Here is a 23,499-nt window from a genome sequence, read left to right on the forward strand (position 1 = left end):
GTTTGTAATTGATTTGATTTGATGCAGGTGAGGATTCTTCCCTAATTGTCTTCAGATGGTAAACTCGTTTGAAGTAGGGCTGTTGGGTAATTCTGGCCTGATACGCAACTGATTAGACTGGTTCGACTTCATGCGGCGCAACAAGAACCGACAGTCGGATGACGTCAAATTAACGCGAGAATGATAAGAAAAAGTCTAATTTCGTCTCGCTCTCGCGGTACTTTGACGTCATCCGGCTGTCGGTTAACATGACTCGAAGCCTATTGACAGACACGTGCTGCAGCAAGGCTATAAATTAACTAATGTCAAATATGGATTTATATAAATCTGCTTTGTGCAGTTAATTTTTCACACTGTGCTCTGCTAAACATAGTAAAAACAAATGTCATGTGTAGCTTTATATCGAAAAAAAAAACCCTGGTTCACAACACAAATGAAAACACTGTAAAGTAAAAGAAAGGTCTACAAGAACTGTAAATTTATCAACAAACAAACAAAGTGCAAGAATACAGAGTATTCCTTATGATTTGGCATAGGCTATTTCAGATAAATTTGAGACAACGTCTCTCTTTATCTTCGCCAGCCCATTTAGTGGCCCCATCTCTGTTTCGGGGTCATTCATCCACACAACACTCCTGTCTCATAAAACTTAAAATCCCACCCCGTACAGTCACCGGGTTATAAACTTGTCCGCAACGTTCATTCCACTCAAACAAGAAAAGACATTTTAAACAAAGCACAAAAAGAAGTCATGGCATCATTGGGGCTCCAAGTTTTGGGATTTGCGCTCGCGTTTGTCGGATGGCTTGTAGATATCATCACCTGCATTCTTCCCATGTGGAGAGTCACAGCCTTTATCGGCAACAACATCGTTACAGCACAGACAACATGGGAAGGACTGTGGATGGTGTGTGTCGTGCAAAGCACTGGGCAGATGCAATGCAAAGTGTACGATTCAATGCTCGCGCTTTCACAGGACCTGCAAGCTGCGCGCGCTTTGATTATCATCTCCATCCTGGTCTCTCTCCTCGGCATTCTACTTGCTGTTGTAGGTGGAAAATGCACCACCTGTATTGAGAATAAAACTGCCAAGGCAAGGGTCGTCATATCTGCTGGAGTGTTTTTCATTATAGGCGGACTGCTGTGTCTCGCACCCGTCTCCTGGTCAGCGCACATCACCATCCGGGATTTCTTCAACCCGCTCCTTTCGGATGCGCAGAGACGGGAACTCGGGGCGTCTCTATACATCGGCTGGGGCGCCGCGGGGCTTCTGCTAACCGGAGGGGCGATACTGTGCTGCCAATGTACCCCGAAAGAAGAACGCGCATTCGTCGTCAAACACCCTGCCCCTACATCAAACTCCTCTGCAAAAGAGTTTGTATGAAGAACATCTCAGCACAATCATCTGTTGTAACTCAAATAAGGGGCAGGATAACTAAAGGTGTTTTAAAAACTTTTGACATTATGAACTATTTCATTGTCAGTGTTGAATGAAACTTTAATAAATGTAGCGTATTTGTTTGTACTTTTGTTTTTAACACAGCACCTTTTGTAACTAAAAACATTAAATCTCTATTAACCTCCTAAGCTTTGGTTTGGCTTGCATTTTAGATTTCTTTCAGCTATTTTTGGGGTTAGGAAGAACCAATAAATTATCAAATATTTTTCTTTGAAAATGAAGCAGTAATTGTCCACGTTTGTGTACAACAGGTTCCAGTTACACAGAATTAAGTATATGGTGCAAACAACAAAAATGTGATGTCCACGCATGTAGAGACACCAGGTCTTAGGAGGTTAAATAAATACTTAATTTCTCTCAAATAAACATACCTGTTTATCACATGGTTTAGTTTTTCTTGTGCAGAATGCTCTGAGGTTCAGCTTCTTTGAAATGTACCAAGCGTAGCCTATGTGATTTATGGGGTTTTGCACATTGGTTGGAGTGCAGATGTTTCTCCATGACAACAGTTACATCTTGTTCTTTGTATGGGGTACAAAAGCATTGGGCACAAAATAAGAGCTGTGAAATGGCCAACAGAGAATTGTTAACTTTACACTTTACAAAAGTTAAAAACTCTTGACTGATTTACTTGTGATTTTAAAAAATCATATAATTTTAAGGTTTATGTTTCAATGTTTGTATTACATTTGTACACAAAACTATAATTGTTAGTTTTCTTTAGCCAATTATAAGATTCTTTCATATGACAACTTTTTTTCAACAATCATTTATTTTGCAGGCAATGGGTTACTACATTGAAGATCCAAAAATATAGCTTTCATTTTTTATGCTTTAAGTCGCAAAACAATTCCCTTAATTACATTTCTGTTATTTAGGTTTTTATAAGTTTACTATTATTGCAAAATATTTAATAATAATATTGCAATAATATTTAAATGTTACCCTGTCTGTAAAATCCAAAATGAGATTTTGAACAAAGTTTGATTTCATTCATTGATTTCACATTGATTTCAATCCGGACCTTACTCAGTCAATATTAAATATATCAAGGTTATATTTTCACAGAATGTCCTTTATATTATAAATTATGATTTTATTTAAAAAAAAACTATAAATCACAAAAAATGACTTTAACTGGGTTTTCACAGAAAGGGTGTGTCTGTAAAATAAAAAAGTTTTGGATCTTTTCAATGAAATGTACCTGTATGTAAAATAATTTTTACAGTTAATATCTGAATTTTAGATGAAGTGATGTTGTGCTCAGTCACACATATTCATTTAATAAATACAATTTTAACTTATATTTTTATTATAAAATTATTTTTAAAATGTTATATTTTTTAGGCATTAAGTGACACAAAGTTTATCAATATGTCAGTTTACTTGATTTTATAAATTGTCTCCAATTTGCACTTTACTGTACACACAGATATGATAATTTTACAGTTTACACATAATCCATTGCTGGAGTCATGGTTCTGGCAGGGGCGTATTTGGTAGCTATATAGGGCCTGTTCTCACTGGACGGGCAGTTCCAACAAAGAAGTGCACCGCCCAACAGCAAGAGACCTGCAGATCCCCAGCCTATGTACAGACAGGCTCCCAGCTCCCGACGCTGGGCAGCAATTAATAATGGGTTGTAAAAGTCTCTAATAAGGATGTGGGTAGACCAGCACACAGGCACAAGTATAAGAATCCCAGCAATGATGAGAATTACCCCTGAAACTATGCATGCTCTTGCTTTAGCTGCTTCGTCCTCCAGGCAGTTCGTACACTTTCCTCCAACCACAGCTATCAGGAAGCCAAAGACTCCGACCATAATGGAAATGATGATCATGGCTCGAGATGCCTGCATGTCTTGCGACAGAGCCAGCATGGAGTCGTACACCTTGCACTGCATCTGTCCGGTGCTCTGCACGACGCAGTTCATCCACAAACCCTCCCAAATGATCTGTGCGGTGACAATGTTCGCCCCGACAAATGCTGTGACCCTCCACATAGGCAGGCCGCAAGCGATGATGCTCCCAAACCAACCCATCATTGCAAGCATAATGCCCAGGATTTGAATGCCTTGAGATGTCATCGCTGTGGGTGATCTTGCGGACACGGGTCACTTCTTAAGAAGGATAGAGGTTAGTGTCTGACAGGCTTTAATTGTGTGGTTTTATAGCCTTTAGCTATTGGGTGGAGTTTTAGGTTGAAAAGAAACAAAAAGGAAACCAGACATTTGATATTTTCGGGGGCTCTTATTTCTTCATCCATTGTTTGATTTGTATGAGGACATACAGCTTTTACTGCTCGAAATACATCTACACTCTTAAAAATAGGTTATTGAAATGGTCTTTGTCAGGCTCTATAAAAGACTTTAAAAGATGCACAAAAAGTTCTTTGTAGTAGAAAAGGTAGACTATAATAAAAAGGTAAGCAGGAACCTTTGACTAAAAGGTTCTTTTGGGAACCAAATTTTTTTTCTAGGGCATCTCTGTGAAAAATGTAGTGGTGTGGCACTAAAGCATGTATAGGTGCACTATCAAAAAATATGGTCACTAGCTGTCACTGGGGCGGTATACTTTAACCTCTTAAACCCTGGGACCCTGTCCCAGGTCCAAAATTACTTATTATGACTTAATATAAAATATATTCCTTTAATTTTTAATGGTCTCTCATGGACCCCAGTACCACATGAGATACTGTTTGAAAGCTTAGTATCTCTACTTTCTGCAGATATGCGTCACTTTGAGATATGTTTTACTGTAAGAAAGTTATTTACACTTAATTTACACTCCCCAAAAATTGTTAATATTTACATATTTCATATTTTTCAAGTATGACAAACATGGGCAAGTCTTATATCAAATGAAAGCTCTCATTCTTAGGAATAAGGCTGGCTACATCATCATTTTTGTTCTATTATCAACATATATCCAACAATCGTCGAATGAATAATGAGGTAAAATATCATCTTTTGTAAATTTATGTGTAACTTTAGCGTGAACATGTCTCAGATAGCACAGATAGCCACAAATGCTACACCATCTTTTATCTTAGGTCCTACTCTACAAAATGAGTCCATTAACAACATTTTCTTTGGTTGTGTGCATGAATAATCACTTGCTATTTATTGTATGTGCAAAACAAAACAAACTACTTTTATATGAAAAATTTATTTTCACACCCTTCAGTAAAAAAAACATTTGAATTAGTCATGCATCATTTTTTTTTTTTTTACGGTCTGCTGCTGCAAACAACCAGAACTGTCTGCAGTCTGCTAGAGCACACAGAACCAGAGTTATTCACTTTCAAAGACAATGTTTACAACACAAAAAAATAACATTTGGTCATCCATCATATGAAAAACAACATAAATAACAATATTTGTTACAAACAGCAGCTTTTTTGTAACTTCAAAGGATTTTCTGTAAAATTATATAAAGAAATTGCATTTATTCCACTGTATGTGGTTATGGGGACACTTCAAATGTTTTAGGCGGAAATTGTATACAAAAAGGGTATTATTCCTCCCTTCCATTGGAGTAAAAAAACTAAACTTTTGCATAGATTATGATAGAGAAAAAAGTCCTCTGTAAGCTGACATTAGCTAGAATCAAACAAAACTGTCTGCATGGTTGCTGGAGCACCCATAGCCAGAGTTATACACTTTCAAATAAAGACTTTAGAAAAAAAAGCGCCTATTTATTTTTGTGTTTATTAGAGTACTGACAACACACACAACAATGTTTAGCACTTTCAACAGTGTTTTATGTAATTTCACAGGGTTTCCTGTAAAATGATACCAAACTTTTGTATGTAAACCTCTGCATGTGGGTATGGGAAGCTTTTGAAATTGGGTAGACCAAATCCCCAAAATAGCCAAAAAGTAGACCTAAAGAATATCCCCCAGAGGAACATATTGGTACCAAATGTATGGGTACCTAGGACCCTTTTAAAAGCCTTATAGTGACAGCTTGAGACCATTTTTTTTCTGACAGCGTGTACAAGCATATATTATGATTAGTTTATGTATTGTCCTGACCTATGTGCATGTTTTATTGACTCTTACTCTTGGTTTTGTAATTGTTAGTTCGTTATTTAGTTATTTATTCAATTTTGTTTGTTTAATAAGTGTTCAGCCTTACAAGTTTAAAGCTAGTTGATCATTTAAAAGCAGTCACACGGGATGTGTTGGTGTGTTACTGAGAAAACACAAGCCAGCCACCAAACCACAATCATGTTGAGCCATGTTTTCAGTCTTAAATGCATTTGCATGTTGTAGGACCTGTTCTGCAATTACAGCGTAGGGCTACTCCCTTTGAAAATGTTTTGCACGGGAACTCTATTGAAAGCTCTCGTATGTGTCAGGATGAAAACAGAGGGTTGCAATTTGACACTTATGCATGTTAACACCCAAGCAGATTTTCATACAATTAAAAGACACTCCTTGTCAACAGGTGTGACAGCAACACTTTACTTTATTCACCATTAGAGTCAGAAAACCTCATTTGCGGTTTGCTGTACAAAACAGAAATATTTACAAAAACATAAAAGCTCCAAATACTTAAGAAATAAAAAAATAGTAAATAAAAATACACATTAAACATTTTAAGAGGAATTTAAAACAAACATGGTGGCTTTACAGATTAGCCATTGTTTAACAGTTAAAAGTTTTTTTTATTAAAACGTGGTTCCCTGTGTTCCTCTTTTTCTTTGCGCAGTAAATATATAAACTATATATTTAGAAAACCTATACCATCAGCTGTTCAATGGCAGCTTTTCAAGTCCACAATACACATCCTGTACAAAACAGGATTATAAACAGTATAAACAGAATCCAGAGTCCTGCATGCATTTACACAAAGTTCTTGCTGGTGGGTGCAGAGGCGTCAGACCGAGGAGCAGCGTTATATTTGGCTGTGTATTTTCCACTTTCTTCTTTTTTCGGGCAGTTGCAACAAAGCAAAGCTCCCCCGATGATCAACAGGGCGGCAGCCCCCCATCCGATGTAAAGCGCCGCTCCCAGCTCTCTCTTCTGTGCCTGATTTAGCATGGGATTGTAGAAATCCCGGATGATGACATTGGCAGTCCAGCAGACCGGAACCAGACACAGCACTCCAGATAAGATGAAAATCACACCCGCAGTAATACCAATTTTAGATTTGGCGCTCTCGTCCTCAACACAGTTGGTGCATTTGCCACCAGCCATAGACATCATGATGCCCAGGATTCCAAGAACAATGGAAATGATGGTGAGAGCGCGGGCGGCCTGAAGGTCTGAAGTGAGGGCCAGCATGGAGTCGTAGACTTTGCACTGCATCTGTCCGGTACTCTGCACAACACAGCTCATCCAGATTCCTTCCCACGAGGTCTGTGCTGTAACAATGTTGTTACCGATGAAGGCCGTAACCCTCCACATCGGAACAGCGCAGGTTACGATGACTCCAATCCATCCTATAATGGCCAAGGCGACGCCTAGCATCTGAAGCCCAGCAGATACCATGATGCTGTTCTGTTCGATTCTCCTTTTTCTCTTGTAGTACCTCTCTCTTTCCAAAGCTTACAGGTGTGTGTTTCAAAATGAGTGTGCATTTGGCTTAAAAGTGCCTGTGGAGGTATGGGGGAGGGACTTCTACCGGATGACTGGTTCTGCTGGTTTTTTGGTTACTTCATGAGATAAGACAGAACTTGGGCTCGAGTGTGACTCACTTCCTAAAAATGTTTCTGCTACCATATATGGTTTCTGTACACTACATATTTACTCATCTAACTAACTAAGTATGCATATTTAATGAAACAGACCAAGCACGTGTTTACTGGGTTGCTCAGAGAAATGTGAGAGGATTTGTTCGTGCTTAAGGTTTAAGACCGGAAATGCCCATGACAGGAAGTGACCGCATTGCATTCTTCAGGAAAACCACAATAAATGTACAACATATTTTTATGTAAGATATTGTTCCAGGAAAACACAATAATGACCTTGGGAATATTTTGAAATATGTAGTTTGTATCAAGTAACAAGTCAACAAAGTAACAAGAAAGTGGCTGTTTGTTTTATCCACCACAATAGAGCAGTCATTCACCATAATTCCCGTACAATCCATTCAGGTCAAGGACATCTCAATAAAAACATCTTTGTTCCTTTTGGATATGACACATACACGATGTTTACTTCACATCTTACGCAATACATTAGCACTTTCTGTATTAACTTTTTTCGTAAAGTTCACATGCATGTTTAAAGAGCGCCGCCTGAGTAAAGGGGAGGAGCAGCCAACAACCACCTGTACCCACCTGAACTGGTCAAACCAGTTTCAGATTTAAATGCAGGTGATTTTCTGGCAAGACTGAACAACGGATTTTATCAACTTTGTTTAGCTGACAATAACAGAAGGAGAGTGAAAGGTCAAATTTTGTTAACATAAAAAGTACGGTCCATATAAAGGAAAGACATATAAGAAAGACTTCTGAATCTGATTCCATAACAGGAAGCATTGTTTTAAAAAAGAAGTTGAATTACTCAGAATCCAGAGATGTCTTACACTGTGAATGACAAATAAGAAATGGAGTTGAAAAAGCAAACATCTTGATTTACCACTTTAAACAGGTTCTCTCTATTAATGATAATAACCGATAAAGCTTTTCATTTGAAACATGTTTCTACAAGTTACCTGTCCCCACAGGATAAGGAAAAACATCATAGTTTGTGACTGTGCCAAAGGTGGCATAATAAATATTTGTTTTCATCTGCTCACACCCTACTGAAAGTTAGATTTAGGGGTGGAGCTTCACGGTTATGTTTAAACTACATACATGGGGTGGTTTTCCAGACAGGGCTTAAAGGGATAGTTTACCCAAAAATGAAAATTCTGTCATCATTTACTCACTCTCATGCTGTCACAAACCTGTATGAATTTGATTGGTCTGATGAAGATATTTTAAGTAAACGTTTGTATTCCGCTCCATTCATTTCCATAATATTTTTTATTAGTGAATGTGGCTTCAGATCTTTGCCTGCTTAACTCTTATCAACATATATTTCAAAATGTTTTTCAAATTTTACAATCCCATGGGAAAACGCAATGCTATCTCATGAGAATTCTTACATATTTTACGAGTTGGCTAATTCGTATTAATTCATATGACCACATTCGCAAGTTTTTGTACCATTTGCCTTGACCCCTGTGACATTGGGGTTAGGGGTTGGGATTCGTTGTTGTTATTTTCATGAGAATCGTACTTTTCTGCCCGATTAACTTTATATGAATTCATACAAATTAGCCAACTCTTCAATATGTACAAATAAGCTGAATAAACTCTATATATTTTTCCTGGCCAAAATATATTTTAAATAAATGCCAAATACATTTTATTAACAATGAAGTATTTTTAAAGTATATCCTTGCAATTGAAAATATTAATATTTATTATTATAAATATTAACATTTAATTTGAATTAGGTTTTCTTCAATGCGATGTGAATATATTTACTTGGATTCAAATATATGGAGGGCTATTTAAATTTGTTAATATATTAATTTTGTAAAATATATTTCAAAATATAAAAAAATTGCTAAAAAGCCTATATTATAGTAAAGATGTTCCAAAAATTATTTTCAAAATATACCAAAAATGGCTAAAAAAGCCTATATTATTGTAAACATATTCCAAAATATATTGTTTAGCAAGTATATTTTTTGTAAATTCTGAAATATACTAGTCAACATTTGAAGTGGATCAAAAGACAAGAACGGGTATTAGGGATTGGTTTTATGTAAACTTTTATGAATGGTTTTGATCCACTTCAAATGTTGACTAGTGTATATTTAAAATTATATATTTCAAAATAGACTTTGTATTATTAGCATCCTTTATAAGAGGAAAATTTGACACAGGGTGTAATGAGAATAGCTTGTAATATAATGTCTTGCTTGAATGATAAATATAACTGATCAACATAATCACCAAAAATATACCATGCATTCCAAGTATTTTTGTGATGTTGAATGAATGCCCCCTATTGGCTACAGGTGAGTCTTCATCTTAAGATAAAAACAATGTGTGAAAGGGTGTTTCCATTTAAAGTAGTCTCTCTCTCTCTCTCTCTCTCTCTCTCCCTCCCTCGTCTGGTTTTAGCAAACGTTAAGATAAACTGGGAATTAACTAAACAAACAATATCCTTAAAATCCTCTTTCATCAAGTTACTTAAACAGACACACCCTTGCTAAGATGTTTAACTATAGAGCATGCCAGTATAGTTGTCAAAAATCTGTATCTTCTTTAAAAAATGTGTATTGCACCTCCCCCTTACATTAAACCATAACTGTACAATGTAATGTAACTCTGTATGTCAATAATGGTCATTTACAGGACTTGTGATTGGCTGGGCAACAGTGTAAATAAATTAATATGGGACTGTCCGTGTTATGCCAGGCTTAAATTTTTACATAAGTGACACTTCATTTTATTATATATAATATATATATAACATGAAGTAATGTGGTCAACATTTAATTACAGCTGGTAACGTTAGGGACTGAAAGATAAAGCAGACTATGTTTGCCATCCATCAATACCAGGCAAATCTTCTATTCGATGTGGGTCTTAGTGAAAGATCCTTCTTTATAATCTTTATTTTTCATATCAAGTTATTTAACTTGGACCAGATGGTGCAGATCAACACCAAGTTGGCGTGCTCACCTGAAAAATCCTCTGTGTTGTGGACTGGCAGCATCCCCGAAGCTCCGCCCATAGTACAAGAAAACAATTTCTTCCCATTGAAACTCATTAGTCATTGCCTCTGTTGTGACTCACAGAAACTCATTTTAATACAATGAGTGTTTGACTGAGAGGGAAGTAGACCAACATGATGTCACACTCACCTGTCATGACCGGTTTCAGGCTGTCTTGAATATACTGTACTATGGCAATAAACCTTTTTTTAATGTTATCAGTATTCTAAGAATGACTCTATACTTTAATAATTAACCAATGTTGTCGGTTAAAAATATTGTTATACAACTAAGCTACTGTCTCTCAGTTAGAGCATTGATCGGCAGTGCAAATATAAAGTGGGCTCATACTTTATATCATGCAGTATACTTATAAAAAAACAAATATCTTAAATGCATTGTAAATATGTGTGCATAAACTATGGTAAATAGTTTCTCATGTACAGCATGTTCCAACAAACATGTCCAGTCTCAACAAAGCTGAGCATACAGCTTAACTGCCAGCTTTTATTTATGCTTCAAGGAAGACAGTGTTGTAAGGGGATCATTAGTGTTGTAAAGAGCAATAGCCTTGAAAAGATATTATTGAACTGATTTATCTTACTTCCTCAAGGGTCATGTAGATATGCAAATCTTCAATTTAGCAGGTGCACTGGGAAACTGTGGTCTCTCTATCACCATCTGAGGTTATTGCATACATTTGTTGCAAGTTACTGGTTGCGAGGCAAAAACACAACTGTCATCATTGATTTTTTTTGTATATTTGCTCAATAATGGAATTTGGTTAATTTTTAACCAAATAAAATTTTCCATAGTGTACCTTTAAAATTTTATAGGTTTGGGTTTTTTAAATCAAAGCTTTGACATATCGTCCGGCTTAGGGTCGTCAAACTCTACAAATTCATTGTGCTGTTCGTATACCTTGTAAACCCAACTGCATGACTTGTTCAGTCATATAGTTATACAGACGACCCCTATCCCCAATCTTTTGTTAATCTTATCTGGGTACGCACAATTAGTTAGTGTTGCTTAACAAATACACAAAACCCGTATCAGAGGCCAAAAGATAAAGACTATAACCTACAAGATAAAACCACAATATGGAATAAATAATCAGATAAACAATAACAATCAGATAAACAATTACATTTGCGATCAGATTTGGCAGATTAATGAATGACCTTTAATGTATATTGAAATATTTCATAAAAACGGGAAACTTCAAAACAACGAGGAAATAACAAATAATAATAGGAGAAATGTAGAAGTCAATACCATATGCTCACAGTGGATGTATGTTTGTTTCAGTCATGAATAATAATTGTACTATTCTGCATTGTTTCTGTTAGTTCATAATATAAATTCATATTTTTATGTAATATAGCAAAATAGTAGTAAAATATCAAGATTAATTAAAATAACAACTACACCATCTTCTGTAGAACAGACTGATTTTGTCATTTCTTATATACTGTAAGTCAGTATGTATAAATGTTAAACATTTCCATACCTGTGACTTCCTGGAAGTGACAAGTCATGTGTTTCAACCATTGTTTACTGTTGTTAAGATATAATTTTGTAATAATGTTGGCATGAATGAAGCTTGAATATGTCAAAGTTCAGCAACATTAAGTAACATTCAAGCAGCAGAGAAAAATGAAACTCTCATTTCAACATTCTTTTGTCTTAAAGTATACACATCAGTCGTTTCAGTTTCTACAAAGTGAACAACGCCCCATGCTGCAATATGTTGATTTAAGATTATCTGAGCACAGTTTTGCTTGATCTCGTCTCTTTCAACAAGTTTTGCATTTTTTAAAACAGAAACATGAATTTCTTCTTCAAACAGCATTGCCTAATTTTTACGTGCTTATATATAGACATAGGCTATCAGTTCTCTAGCTTCTAGGTATACATTACATCATTTGGGGGGGTTGCATGAAGTTATTAAGATGATATCTTAGTCAACCAAGAAATGTCTACAGCATAAAATACCCACCGTTAGATTTTATAACCTTTATGGAAATATGGCCCCAACTGCTATCATGGACTTTGATTTCATATTTACAGTCTGTTTAAATATAGTGCTTTCATATGTAGGTGAACATTGTAGGTCAGTACACTTTTAAAAAATGCTCGTAATCGTAGTGGAACCTTTTTTAGTGCTATATAGCACCTATATAGAAACTATGAAGAATGAATGCTCTCTGCATGTATTGCAGGTTCAACAAATACTTTCACTTTAAATCCACTTAATCCCAGCCTCAGGTTACTCAGAAATACTAGTTTGTTGGCACAATCTGCTAAACAGCATCATTCAAGTCCTCAAACAACCAAAATGTTGCAGTGACATGGATCACAGCGCCCTCTCTCATGTGTAGTTCGGTTTCTTAATTTTAACATTGTTACATTTGCAATGTCTCTGCATCTTTGGTGATTTTGCAGCTGTTTATATGTCTTGTCCAAATAAGTGAATTTTTTTAGAAGTGTAAGATTTTTTGGCAAACATACACTTAGAGGGTTTTGCAGCGAAAGACTGTCAAATCTGTTAAATGCCAATAAAATGACAAAGTGACATTTGTTCAAAAAAAAAAACGGCATTTCAGTAACTGATTAAAAACCTTTTCATTGCCATTAAACTGAAATTACTAAACATAAGAGCCTGAAAATTTTGCTCATTTACAAGAAAATAAGTCAGAGGCACTTGGGGACCGATCACACAAAACACATTTATGGGAGTTAAGGTGCCTTTTTTGAATGATTTTCTATGGGCAGGGAGCGTACGCTGTTTATGCACGCCAAACACCTTGCATTTTTGCCACCGGCCACAGCATGTGCTTTTGAAGGAGCAAGGAGAGCGGAAAAGCACCCAACGTCATTCACATCTTTCCATTGTCCAATCGCAATCAACTCCGATTTACAAGTCATTTCAACTTACTATTATTTATCTTGACTAGAGATGAGTTGTTATAACCACAGGTGAGTTGTTATAACTTATACAATTAAGTTGACATGACTTGTAAATCTGAGTTGATTTAACAAAAAAAATGAAGGCAGCAAAGTATTTTTTTACAGTGTGGCTTAAAATGGTTTATATTTTATGCTGTTAAGTAAATGCACCTCACAATTCACACACTGTAAAAAGATTTGTTGGTTCAACTTAAAAAAGTAAGTTACCTGGTTTTGTTAATTCAACTTAACAAAATATATTAATTAACTCAAAAAGTAAAATTAGTTGTGTCAACTAATATTTTTAAGTTTGATTTTCTATGGGGAGGGAGCGTATGCTGTTTATGCGCGCCAAACACCTTCCATTTTTGCCGCCGGCCACAGCATGTGCTTTTGAAGGAGCAAGGAGAACGGAAAAGCACCCGACGTCATTCACATCTTTCCATTGTCCAATTGAAATCAACTCGAATTTACAAGTGATTTCAACTTACTATTATTTATCTTGACGAGAGATGAGTTGTTATAACTACAGGTGAGTTATAACTTATAAAATTAAGTTTTAAAATTTAAACTTTTTTTACAGTGTGACTTAAAATGGTTTGTATTTTATGCTTTTAAGTAAATGCACCTCACAATTCACACACTGTAAAAAGATTTGTTGGTTCAACTTAAAAAAGTAAGTTACCTGGTTGCCTGAAAGTTTGAGTTAATTCAACTTAACAAAAAATATTAATTAACTCAAAAAAGTAAAATCAGTTGTGTCAACTAATATTTTTAAGTTTAATTAACTCAACTAGGTAACTTCATTTTTTAAAGTTGATCCACCTTTTTTTACGGTGCACTTTTTGTCTTTATAAGAGCTTGGTACAGGGTCACACTCTTCGTTTATTTTTTGATAAAGAGCAACCTGGACATTCTGGAACAAAAACATATTTTGAATTCCTAAGAAAAATAATATCAGAACATTTCAAAATAAGAACAGAATGTAATCTTGTATGGTTGGGCAATCAGTATTTAGTATGTATGCTCAGTGAGCTATATCAAGGGTGTTCACACTGACGTTGTCAATGATTGTCCATTAAAGAGCATTTTTACAAATCGGCCTCATACTCCTAGTTATCTATTAACGTCAGCAAACAGTTCCAACCTTTGGTTTAAACAAACTTACCGGATGGCACATTGTTGAAAGGGTTACAGAAAAAAGCAGCTGGCTTTTTATGAGGACGCCAACCAATACTAAGATGGCACCTTATCATCTGATGTCAGAGCGCAGACAGGTCAGCCCTTTTTTCTGGTCATAAGTTTTGTAGGGGGAAGTTTCGGTTAAGACAGAACATTCCAGCCGTCCTTCAACACAGGTTCACAGATTCAGTGTGTAACTGCTCAAGCGGCTATTTTGTGATTCTGATGCGAAGGGTCTCAAGGACTCATACAGGCACGGCTGTACCTCACCAAGCATAAAGGGAATACAAGAGAGAACCGATTGAATTTGAACATAAAAATTGTGGAGACATGGCAGCATTTGGACTGGAAATAGTGGGAGTCACGCTTTCTGTTCTTGGCTGGATACTCAGTATTGTGTGCTGTGCTTTACCCATGTGGAGGGTCAGCGCATTCATCGGCAATAACATCGTCACGGCTCAGGTCTACTGGGAAGGAATTTGGATGAGCTGTGTTGTGCAAAGCACAGGTCAGATGCAGTGTAAAGTCTACGATTCGATGTTGGCTCTGCCTGCGGACTTGCAGGCGGCCCGCGCACTTGTGGTGGTGTCGATCATCGTGGGCATCCTGGCGCTCCTTGTGTCTGTGGTGGGGGCCAAGTGCACCAACTGCATTGAGGATGAAGCGACCAAAGCTCGTGTGATGATCACCTCCGGTGCTGCTTTCATAACCGCTGGGGTCTTGCAGCTCATTCCTGTGTCCTGGTCAGCCAACACTGTTGTCCGAGAGTTTTATAGCCCACTTATACCAGAAGCTATGAAGATGGAAATAGGTGCTTCGCTGTACCTTGGATGGGCCGCGGCGGCTATGTTGACGGTCGGGGGAGCCATCCTGTGCTGCAGTTGCCCACCTAATGACAAATCAAAATATCCACCACAAAGTCGAATAGCCTACTCAGCCCACCATTCAATTGCCCCAGCAAGCACCTACAACAAGAGAGACTATGTCTGAGAAGCTCGGAGAAGATTTATCAGTGACTATGTGTTGTAACATCAAAATTTTGTTTACTTGTGAATAGTGAATATTCATGATGCACATGTTTTTCAATGAAATGGAGATGGTTTTGCTTTGTGCAATCAGTGTCCATTTTCACTTCAAACTTTGTTCAATCTATTTTAGATTTTGAATTGTATGTTAAAAATCATATTTGCATGGTGATTTAGAAACGGTAATCGAAAACGTGGTGACAGAGCAAAGGTCAGTTAAAGTATGATTCAGATTGTGTTTATTTTTGTAGTCTTGTTTACTTTTTAGAAAAACTAAAAATATTTACTAACACTGTGTGTATATTATTGTTTTCTTTTTTTAATACTTTCATTTAAAAAGTTATCTACTCATGGCTGAAAAAACATATTTAACAATGGTTGCATTTAAAGTTGTACTAATGTCTTTATACTTTGCTTGAATTGTAATAAATGTAAATATTAAACTTTTCAACATTCTGTAAATGTTTAATTGTGTTCAGTGTTAGTCTCATTTTATATTCATTGAAACAATGTTAAAAACAAATCTGACTGGAAACATTTTTTAACTAAACAGCCCTTTGGCCTTGACCAACAAAGCTGGGAGAATAACTGAGAAGCTCAGATGCAAAAACCGCTAAACGGCAAAAATTAGTTAATGATATTAACCGAATGCTCTTGGCACGTATTATACGTTTATCAAATAATTTCACATTAAATCTGCATAATCCCAGCCTTAGGCCATTTAGAAATACCAGTGTGTTGGCAGTATATGTCAAGAAAACATGTCAGATGCACTGGTGAATGCATCTGAGCTCCTCCATTTTTACCATACTTTCAGTCTTCAGACTTTTTTATTGTCTATTGCTTTATAAGCTGGAAATATTTTGTCAGTTGAGGTCATAACTCTGTACGTTTATAATCACTGAACAGGAAAGACGATTTAATAATTAATTAAACTTTTTTATAGTCATAAAAATGACTAAATATGTATACAACATATAATATAGATGAAAAGTACACAAACATAACTTGTAAATGTACTTGTACACTTAAAAGTGAAAGGTTGGATCAACTTAAAAAATACTTTAATTGGTAACACTTAAAAAACCTATATTTTCTCACTTAATTTTTAGAAGTGGAAAAAATCCCTTAATTTTTTTTAAGTGTTTCTAATTGAAGTACTTTTTGTAAGTTGATCCAACTTTTTAATTTTACTGTGTATTTACATGCAATAACATTTGAAGATCTTAGATCATTATATTGTATGTGTAGCATATATAGTGTAAATAAATAATTATTTAGACATAATGGCCCTCATTTATCAAAAGTGCGTACACCAAATTTCCAGCGTACACCTTGCGTACACCCAAAACCAGGGTGACTTTGAGATTTATCAATATGGACGTTGGCGTACGGCACGCTCAAATCCTACGCCAGCTCAGGAGGTGGTGTACGCACATTTTGAGTTAGTGCAGAAATGCGCAAACACTTCCTAACACCACAAAACGCACTGACAAACTAAAATATATGATATATTATGAACCACTGTAAAAAAACATAGTAATTATAAACTTCAGTGTTTATTTTTATGCAACAATGTTCAATGTTTAATTTGTGAGACTTTATCAAAGCATTTGATTTGTATGCATATGTATTCCTTCAGTTGAGAGCCTGTGCGCTTTACCTGACGTTTCAGAGCGAGCATGTGAACGGAGCTTAGCGGGAGCGGAGCGTTGAGAGGTGCGGTAATATTACCATCAAAGCGCCTTTCCGAAAATTCCGCTCCCTCAGCACCGCTCGTTGAACCAGAACGCCCTTTGATAATTTGCTAGTTCGAGAATCTGTAAAAACGTCTAGCAATAAGTTATGGAATTCAAGCCTTATACATAAATTTAAAGTAAAAATCAAAGTTGAGATTGAGCAGGAAGAAAAAATTGAAAGGGACTGCGGAGAGACTGTAAAGAGTTAGCAAATATTCATCCTGGAATATGAAGCGGCACATTGCAAGAAAGCACAAGGATGTGTTACGAAAACATGGTAATGCAATAAAAGGTAAGCTATAGTTACATACCATTCGATGATAAATAAATACAGATGAGGTAAGGTAAAATGCTTGTGTTGAATGGAGCCGTAAATCCAATCATGATGACGAATTATTTTTATGCTACATTATGGACACTTCTTTTTCTTATTTAGTCTAAAGTATGGCCATAAATTTAGAATTTGTTCACAATATTCAACAGTTTGTTCCTTGGAATTAATTATTATAATTTTTCGTAATTACTATTACAATTATTATTACTTCAAATTATGAATTAGCTTAGTAAAACATGTGGATGTCGTGGAAACAAATTGTTAATTTGAATTATATCCGGAGCTCCGTATCAAACTGGATCTAAGATACAGCTAACAAACAACTGTATGTTAATACAGAACAACACTCTACAAAAGTTACTACATCATTTTAAAATATTATTTTAAAAAAATTAACTGAACCATTAAGCAGACATAGAATTTAGATGTAGGCAACAGTAAATAATAATAATAATAAATAATTATTCTTCTAAATATCAATTAATAATAAAAATAATAATAAGAATATTACAAATTGTCATCCAATTATTAATGTGTCTTTAATCCCACTCTTTAAACTCCCAAATAAAACCATTTTGTTTCTTTTCACTTGCCCGGATTCTCTTCTTTGCCGTCTTTCGTGTGTCAATGGCGTAAAATGAGGGCGTGGGGGAGGCGGAGACTTGAATTTATATGGGCTTGTTATTCTAATGACGATCGTTTTCGGCCGCGGCATTTATGAAGGGCAGATATTGCGTACACCTGAATATCAACGGTACGCACAGTTTCATAAATCAGGCGGTGAGAGGAGTGTAAGCATAATCTTACGCCAACATATACGCCCGTTTCTACGCAAGAATGATAAATGAGGGCCATTGTCACCTTCCTAAACTAATTGCTTGAAAAGTCATTTTTCGACAAACTTTTTTTGTTGCATAAGTCATCTCCTCGTGATCCCGCGTCTGGTAAAATCACCCACATCCTCATTTGAACAGAACATGCTATTCTACCCCTTTAGTATAATGGCCTAAGTCAAGAGCATGACTGCTCCTTATTAACTAAAATTGTTGTTTTCAAAAGTTTTGCTTCCAAAATATATTAATACATTTATTTATGTATTACAATATACATATGACATGCTAAAGCACATTAAATGTTTCTGAAATTATATTCTGTAAGGCTGGTTGTATTTGCCAAAGGAAGGGAGACTGATTTCTAGATATGTATTTAATGTTTTGAATCTTTTCTTTTGCAGAGAATGCATGGTAGCCAACATTAAAAGGTATGTTGCTGTAACATCATCAAGGAAAAGAAATCTGGAAAGTGAGGAGGCTACATCAACCTCCAGATAGTAAAAGGAAACTCCTGTGAACCCGTGCTTAATTCAAGTTTTACTACACTTAAACTGTTAAATTATTTAACAAATAAATCTTGAAATGAGACTTACTGCTCTCAAATCCTGTTATTTCATTTGGGGCTAAAGGAATTTTTTTGGCTTTAAGGTTTTAGGCTTATGATAATTTTAATAGACATCAGTGTCTGATTAATTAATGTCCTTCTATTATTAGATTGGTGAGCCATGAGAGTTTTTTAGCATAATTTGAGTTTTGTGACAAAAATGATACGGCCATAATAAATCACAGTAGTTTTTTACTTAAGTACATTTTCAGGCAGATACTTTTGTACTTTTACTCAAGTAAAAATTTTAAGCAAGTACTTCTACTTTTACTTGAGTAATATTTTACCCTGGGTATCTTTACTTGTACTCAAGTACATGATTTGTGTAATTCGTCCACCACTGGACTTAGGCTATGTTTACACGTGGGCGGTCACCTCCACAAACGGACACCCCAACCTCTCCGGTTTCAAAAACAACATCGTGCACACATGTCAGCCCCCAGAAAAGTGCCCACCCACACGCACCCGTGCACATCCGCCGCCAAGAGATGCTCAAGCCCACGTAAGCCAATCACAGATAGCGCTGGTGGTGACGCGGACTGGTTCTTCGTGTTGGAGGGAGTAGTTGTTGCAGTAGATGTTTAATGACGTCAAAGTACCGCGAGAGCGATTCGAAATTAGACCTCTATGTGTGATTTCTCAACTCGCTCTCGCGGTTCGTTGACATCATCCGTCTGTCGGTTCTTGCAGCACAGCATGAAGTCAAACACGTGTAAAATTGCTGACCTCCAAGCACTCGTCTCTGCTTCTCGACATAATGGAGCAGCTGTATTTGCAAATACAAACACACAAAACAAGTTTGCACATACATAAATGTGATCATGGAAGCGTTCAGAGTAGCAGTCACATGTAAACATAGGTCGCACTTTTGACGTAGGTGCGAGCTCTGGCGCATACTCTGTGACGTTACCTGCTTAAACATCCTTTTGTCTCAGTTTACATGCAACCGTGCCACCGAAGATTTTCAAGATCTCCACTCTGGCCGGAGTTTTTAGAAACATGCGGTTTCAAAGGCGAGTTCTCCATTTGCGTGTAAACGAGGGGGGTAAATGTATCAGTTTTTAAAAATAACCATATACGTGTAAACAGGGCCTTAGGCGGTTTTATTTTGCCTAAGTCAGTAGTTCTCAACTCCAGTCCTCTACTTCCTATGTAATGGCCGTCTTCCTTTTCTCTCTTTTAGTTTGAGTCTTATTGACATGACAAATACTTTGTATTGCCAAAGCATTTGCAGTTGAGCTTCATACAAACAAAACAGGTCAAACCAATAACAGAGCATTAATAGCAAAGCACTGTCACATTCTATGCAGAAAATATAAAAAGGTACTATCATAAAAAATATTACAAATACAGTAAAAAAAGATCTAATGTAAAATAAATAAGTCTCTCTCTCTCTCTCTCTCTCTCTCTCCTGTTCCTGTTTCCTGATCATCTTTTTAAAAAAAGTTGTGAAAGTTTTGGTTTTTGTGGCACAGATGTTAACTGGATAAGACACTTTATTCGCATGCTATTCATAAAGGGCTACACAAAGAAAGACAGCTCACAAAAATCTAATCTTGGATCAAAGCAATTGGTAAATATCATTATCTTCATAATAAAACATTTAATGAGAGTGTACCCTTAGATTTTTTTTACAAAATTATTGACTGATCTGTGTCTACTTTTTAGGTTAGAGGTACCGCACAAAAGAGGCATCATGTCGATGGGACTGGAGATCGGTGGGATTGCCCTGGGCATCATTGGTTGGATCATTGGCATCGTTGCTTGCGCTCTGCCCATATGGCGTGTGACGATCTTCATCGGTTCGAATATCGTCACGGCCCAGATCGCCTGGGAGGGTTTATGGAAGAGTTGTGTTGTGCATAACACCGGACAGATGCAATGTAGGATCTACGACTCCATGCTGGCCCTGCCACAAGACCTCCAGGCCTCACGAGCCATGACCATCATCTCCATCATCTTGGCAGTCCTGGCTGTAATGATCTCCATCATGGGCGCCAAGTGTACCAACTGTATAGAGGATAAAGCCACCAAGGCAAAAGTTATGATCGGGTCCGGTGTCCTCTTCATTCTCGCCGGCATCCTGGAGCTCATTCCAGCTGCTTGGGTGGCAAACCAAATCATTCGGGACTTCTACAACCCTATGTTTACTGACGCTCAACGGAGAGAGCTTGGAGCATCACTCTACATAAGCTTTGCGGCTGCTGCTTTGTTGCTGATCGGAGGAGCGATGCTGTGCTGCTCCTGTCGTCCACGAGAGAAGAAGTACACGTCAATGAGAATGGGCTCTAACAGCGTTCTAACAGGGGTGGAAATAACAGCATTACAAAATTAAGGGTCATGCTATGCTTTTTCAGTTTCATAAGGGTGGTGTGTGCGTATTTTGAGGCACTTAATGTGTTAATTAAAGGAGTAGTTCATCCAAATATGATAATTCTGTCATCATTTACTCACCCTCATGTTGTTTTAAGCCGGTATGAGTTTTAATTCTGTCAAGTACAAAAGAAAATATTTTAATATACAGTACTCATTGACTTCCACAGCTGGAAAAACAAATACTATGGAAGTCAATCAACTTTGTGCTTACCATCACTTATTAAAATATCTTCTTTTGTGTTGAGCAAAAGAAAATCATGAGGATGAGTAAATGTTGACAGAATTTAAATTTATACATTGTTTTAAAATAAATACATGTATCTGAATTTGATTGTTTTTAATCCTGCAAAGCTCGGCTTTGTATTTAGTTGTTCTTTGTATTATTGAGACAAAAATAAATAAAGGTTTAACTGGTTAATTTTCTTTTATAAGCAAAATGTTTTCAGATTCAGTGTTCTATATTATAATGTACATACAGGAAAGGACTCATATGTTATACAATTTTACTTAAAACTAAAGCCATGGAATAAAAATCAGATAAATAATCATGTTTGCTATTTAGATTGCTTGATATATTAAAGTTTTTTTTACATGTCTTTAAAATGGTGATTGCTAACAACTTGCTAGGGTACATGCTACTACAGATGTTGTTGGGAACTTTAAATGTCATCATGCATGAAAATCTAAAAAAACATACACAATGCAACATTAAATTGAAGTATTTGGAATATGCATGGCAGTTCATTAAAGGAAACATAATTTATTAATATGTGTGTTCCATGTGAATCTGACCCATGAACGGTTAACACAATTCCCAAAAAGATTTATCCACAGAGAATTTTCTTATAAAGGAATTTTAAAAAGAATTATTTCATGAAGGTTAAAAGAGTTGTTGAAAGTTTGGTGTTGATGACATTGGAGTCGGGCAACCATGTTGTAGTTTGCGTATAATCTGAGGGTATAGCTTTTAATTTCAACTAAACGTCTTTATTTGTTAAAATTACATTTATGGACAAAATGTGTAAATATCTTAATCTTTTGTTGATCACTGAGTTTATTTTTTGCAATAATTCAAAAGCCTGGAAAATGTGATGCTTACTACCAAGCTGGCCTACACAACTTTGTCATCCCTCTCTCTAACAGTTTTATTTTGAAAAACCTTGCACTTTGTAACCATTTTTCAAAAGTTTGTGTTTTCGGTGCCTCAATACGCTGTCTTGTAAATGAATATTCAAAATGAATAAAATTTTTTGAGTTGAAAACGATGTTGTGTAAATGGCTCTTACAGTTCATTTACTGGGAATCATTTGATTCTTAAAATGGGTATGAAAATTATTTAAACCAATGCTAATATCTTTCTGTCGTGTCTTTTAGCTATCTACCGAGATATGAGACACTAAACCCAGAGACGTCCTGTCACAACCGCATTCTGAGCAGCCTTATAACTCTGTGGGTGCTACACAAAAAATAAAATTGGCCTGATCAAAGACAGATCTTACTGACATTGCCATACTGAAACCACAGCATCCTGTGTATGAGCCAATACGAGTCTTTAAAGAGAAAGACATTGCAGATATTATAGATTATTTGCTCACTCCAGTTATTTTAGTCAGAACACATTCACATACAATATGCGGCCTAATAACCCTGTACAGAAGGCCAGCTGGCACCTCACACAAAATCTTAGGAAAATTAGGCTATTATTCCATCATCGGGCATCATCACAGTACCAGTGAGGGAAAAATAGCATTTTAGCATTTTAGTTAACACCAGCTCAAGATATTTTCACACTTTATTCTACAACAGAAAACACACTGGTATTACTACTAGTTTTACAGGTCTTAAAAAGGATGGTTGCTAACAAGTTGCTGGACTACAGATGTTGTCAGGAACTGTAAACACCATTACACATGAAAATCTCAAAAACAATGTAATGTAGGCACAACTCCCAATAAAGAATTCATCCACATAGTATTTCTTTATCAGGGGACATTATTTTCTTTTTAATAAAAATTGCAAAAGGCGTCAGAAGCATTGAAGTCGAGTGACTGTGGTAAAGTTCCCTTATAGCCTATAGGTTTTGAAGTAAATGCATTCATTCATAGTGTTAATTCATATGAGTATAGTAATCTTTGGTTGATGACAGAAATTATATATATATTTTTTTAATAATCCAAAAACCATTTAAATCTTAAAACATGAACTTCTCTCATCCCAGCAAGCACTCCAGCATACATTTAAAGGGAAACTTCACCCATTTGCATTAAGCTTT

At 36.1% G+C, this 23,499-nt stretch overlaps 4 protein-coding genes across 4 annotated transcripts; 2 read left to right on the plus strand and 2 right to left on the minus strand.

Annotated features, from left to right (window-relative positions):
- Window positions 1–704: 704 nt before the first annotated feature.
- On the plus strand, window positions 705–15,810 carry LOC129423608 (claudin-3). The gene is made up of 3 exons (XM_055179944.2): window positions 705–1,236; window positions 5,544–5,554; window positions 14,645–15,810. Exons 1-3 carry the CDS (start codon window positions 752–754, stop codon window positions 15,304–15,306), a joined length of 1,158 nt encoding a protein of 385 aa, XP_055035919.1. The 5' UTR covers window positions 705–751; the 3' UTR covers window positions 15,307–15,810.
- Window positions 2,871–3,762, minus strand: LOC129423605 (claudin-4). Its single transcript, XM_055179942.2, has one exon. The coding sequence runs from the start codon at window positions 3,543–3,545 to the stop codon at window positions 2,910–2,912; it is 636 nt and encodes a 211-aa protein (XP_055035917.1). The 5' UTR covers window positions 3,546–3,762; the 3' UTR covers window positions 2,871–2,909.
- Window positions 5,914–7,042, minus strand: LOC129423603 (claudin-4). The gene has a single exon (XM_055179940.2). The coding sequence runs from the start codon at window positions 6,954–6,956 to the stop codon at window positions 6,309–6,311; it is 648 nt and encodes a 215-aa protein (XP_055035915.1). The 5' UTR covers window positions 6,957–7,042; the 3' UTR covers window positions 5,914–6,308.
- Window positions 15,811–19,376: 3,566 nt separating the features above from the next.
- Window positions 19,377–22,462, plus strand: LOC129423604 (claudin-3-like). Its single transcript, XM_055179941.2, has 2 exons — window positions 19,377–20,424; window positions 20,520–22,462. Exon 2 carries the CDS (start codon window positions 20,548–20,550, stop codon window positions 21,184–21,186), a length of 639 nt encoding a protein of 212 aa, XP_055035916.2. The 5' UTR covers window positions 19,377–20,424; window positions 20,520–20,547; the 3' UTR covers window positions 21,187–22,462.
- The last annotated feature ends 1,037 nt before the right edge of the window (window positions 22,463–23,499 follow it).

Source organism: Misgurnus anguillicaudatus, chromosome 9 (assembly GCF_027580225.2).
Source record: "Misgurnus anguillicaudatus chromosome 9, ASM2758022v2, whole genome shotgun sequence".
In the NCBI taxonomy this organism is placed as follows: domain Eukaryota; kingdom Metazoa; phylum Chordata; class Actinopteri; order Cypriniformes; family Cobitidae; genus Misgurnus; species Misgurnus anguillicaudatus.

Coding starts and splice junctions, on each gene's coding strand:
- LOC129423608 (XM_055179944.2), top strand. CDS start 752: ATGGCATCATTGGGGCTCCAAGTTTTGGGATTTGCGCTCGCGTTTGTC.
- LOC129423605 (XM_055179942.2), bottom strand. CDS start 3,545: ATGACATCTCAAGGCATTCAAATCCTGGGCATTATGCTTGCAATGATG.
- LOC129423603 (XM_055179940.2), bottom strand. CDS start 6,956: ATGGTATCTGCTGGGCTTCAGATGCTAGGCGTCGCCTTGGCCATTATA.
- LOC129423604 (XM_055179941.2), top strand. CDS start 20,548: ATGTCGATGGGACTGGAGATCGGTGGGATTGCCCTGGGCATCATTGGT.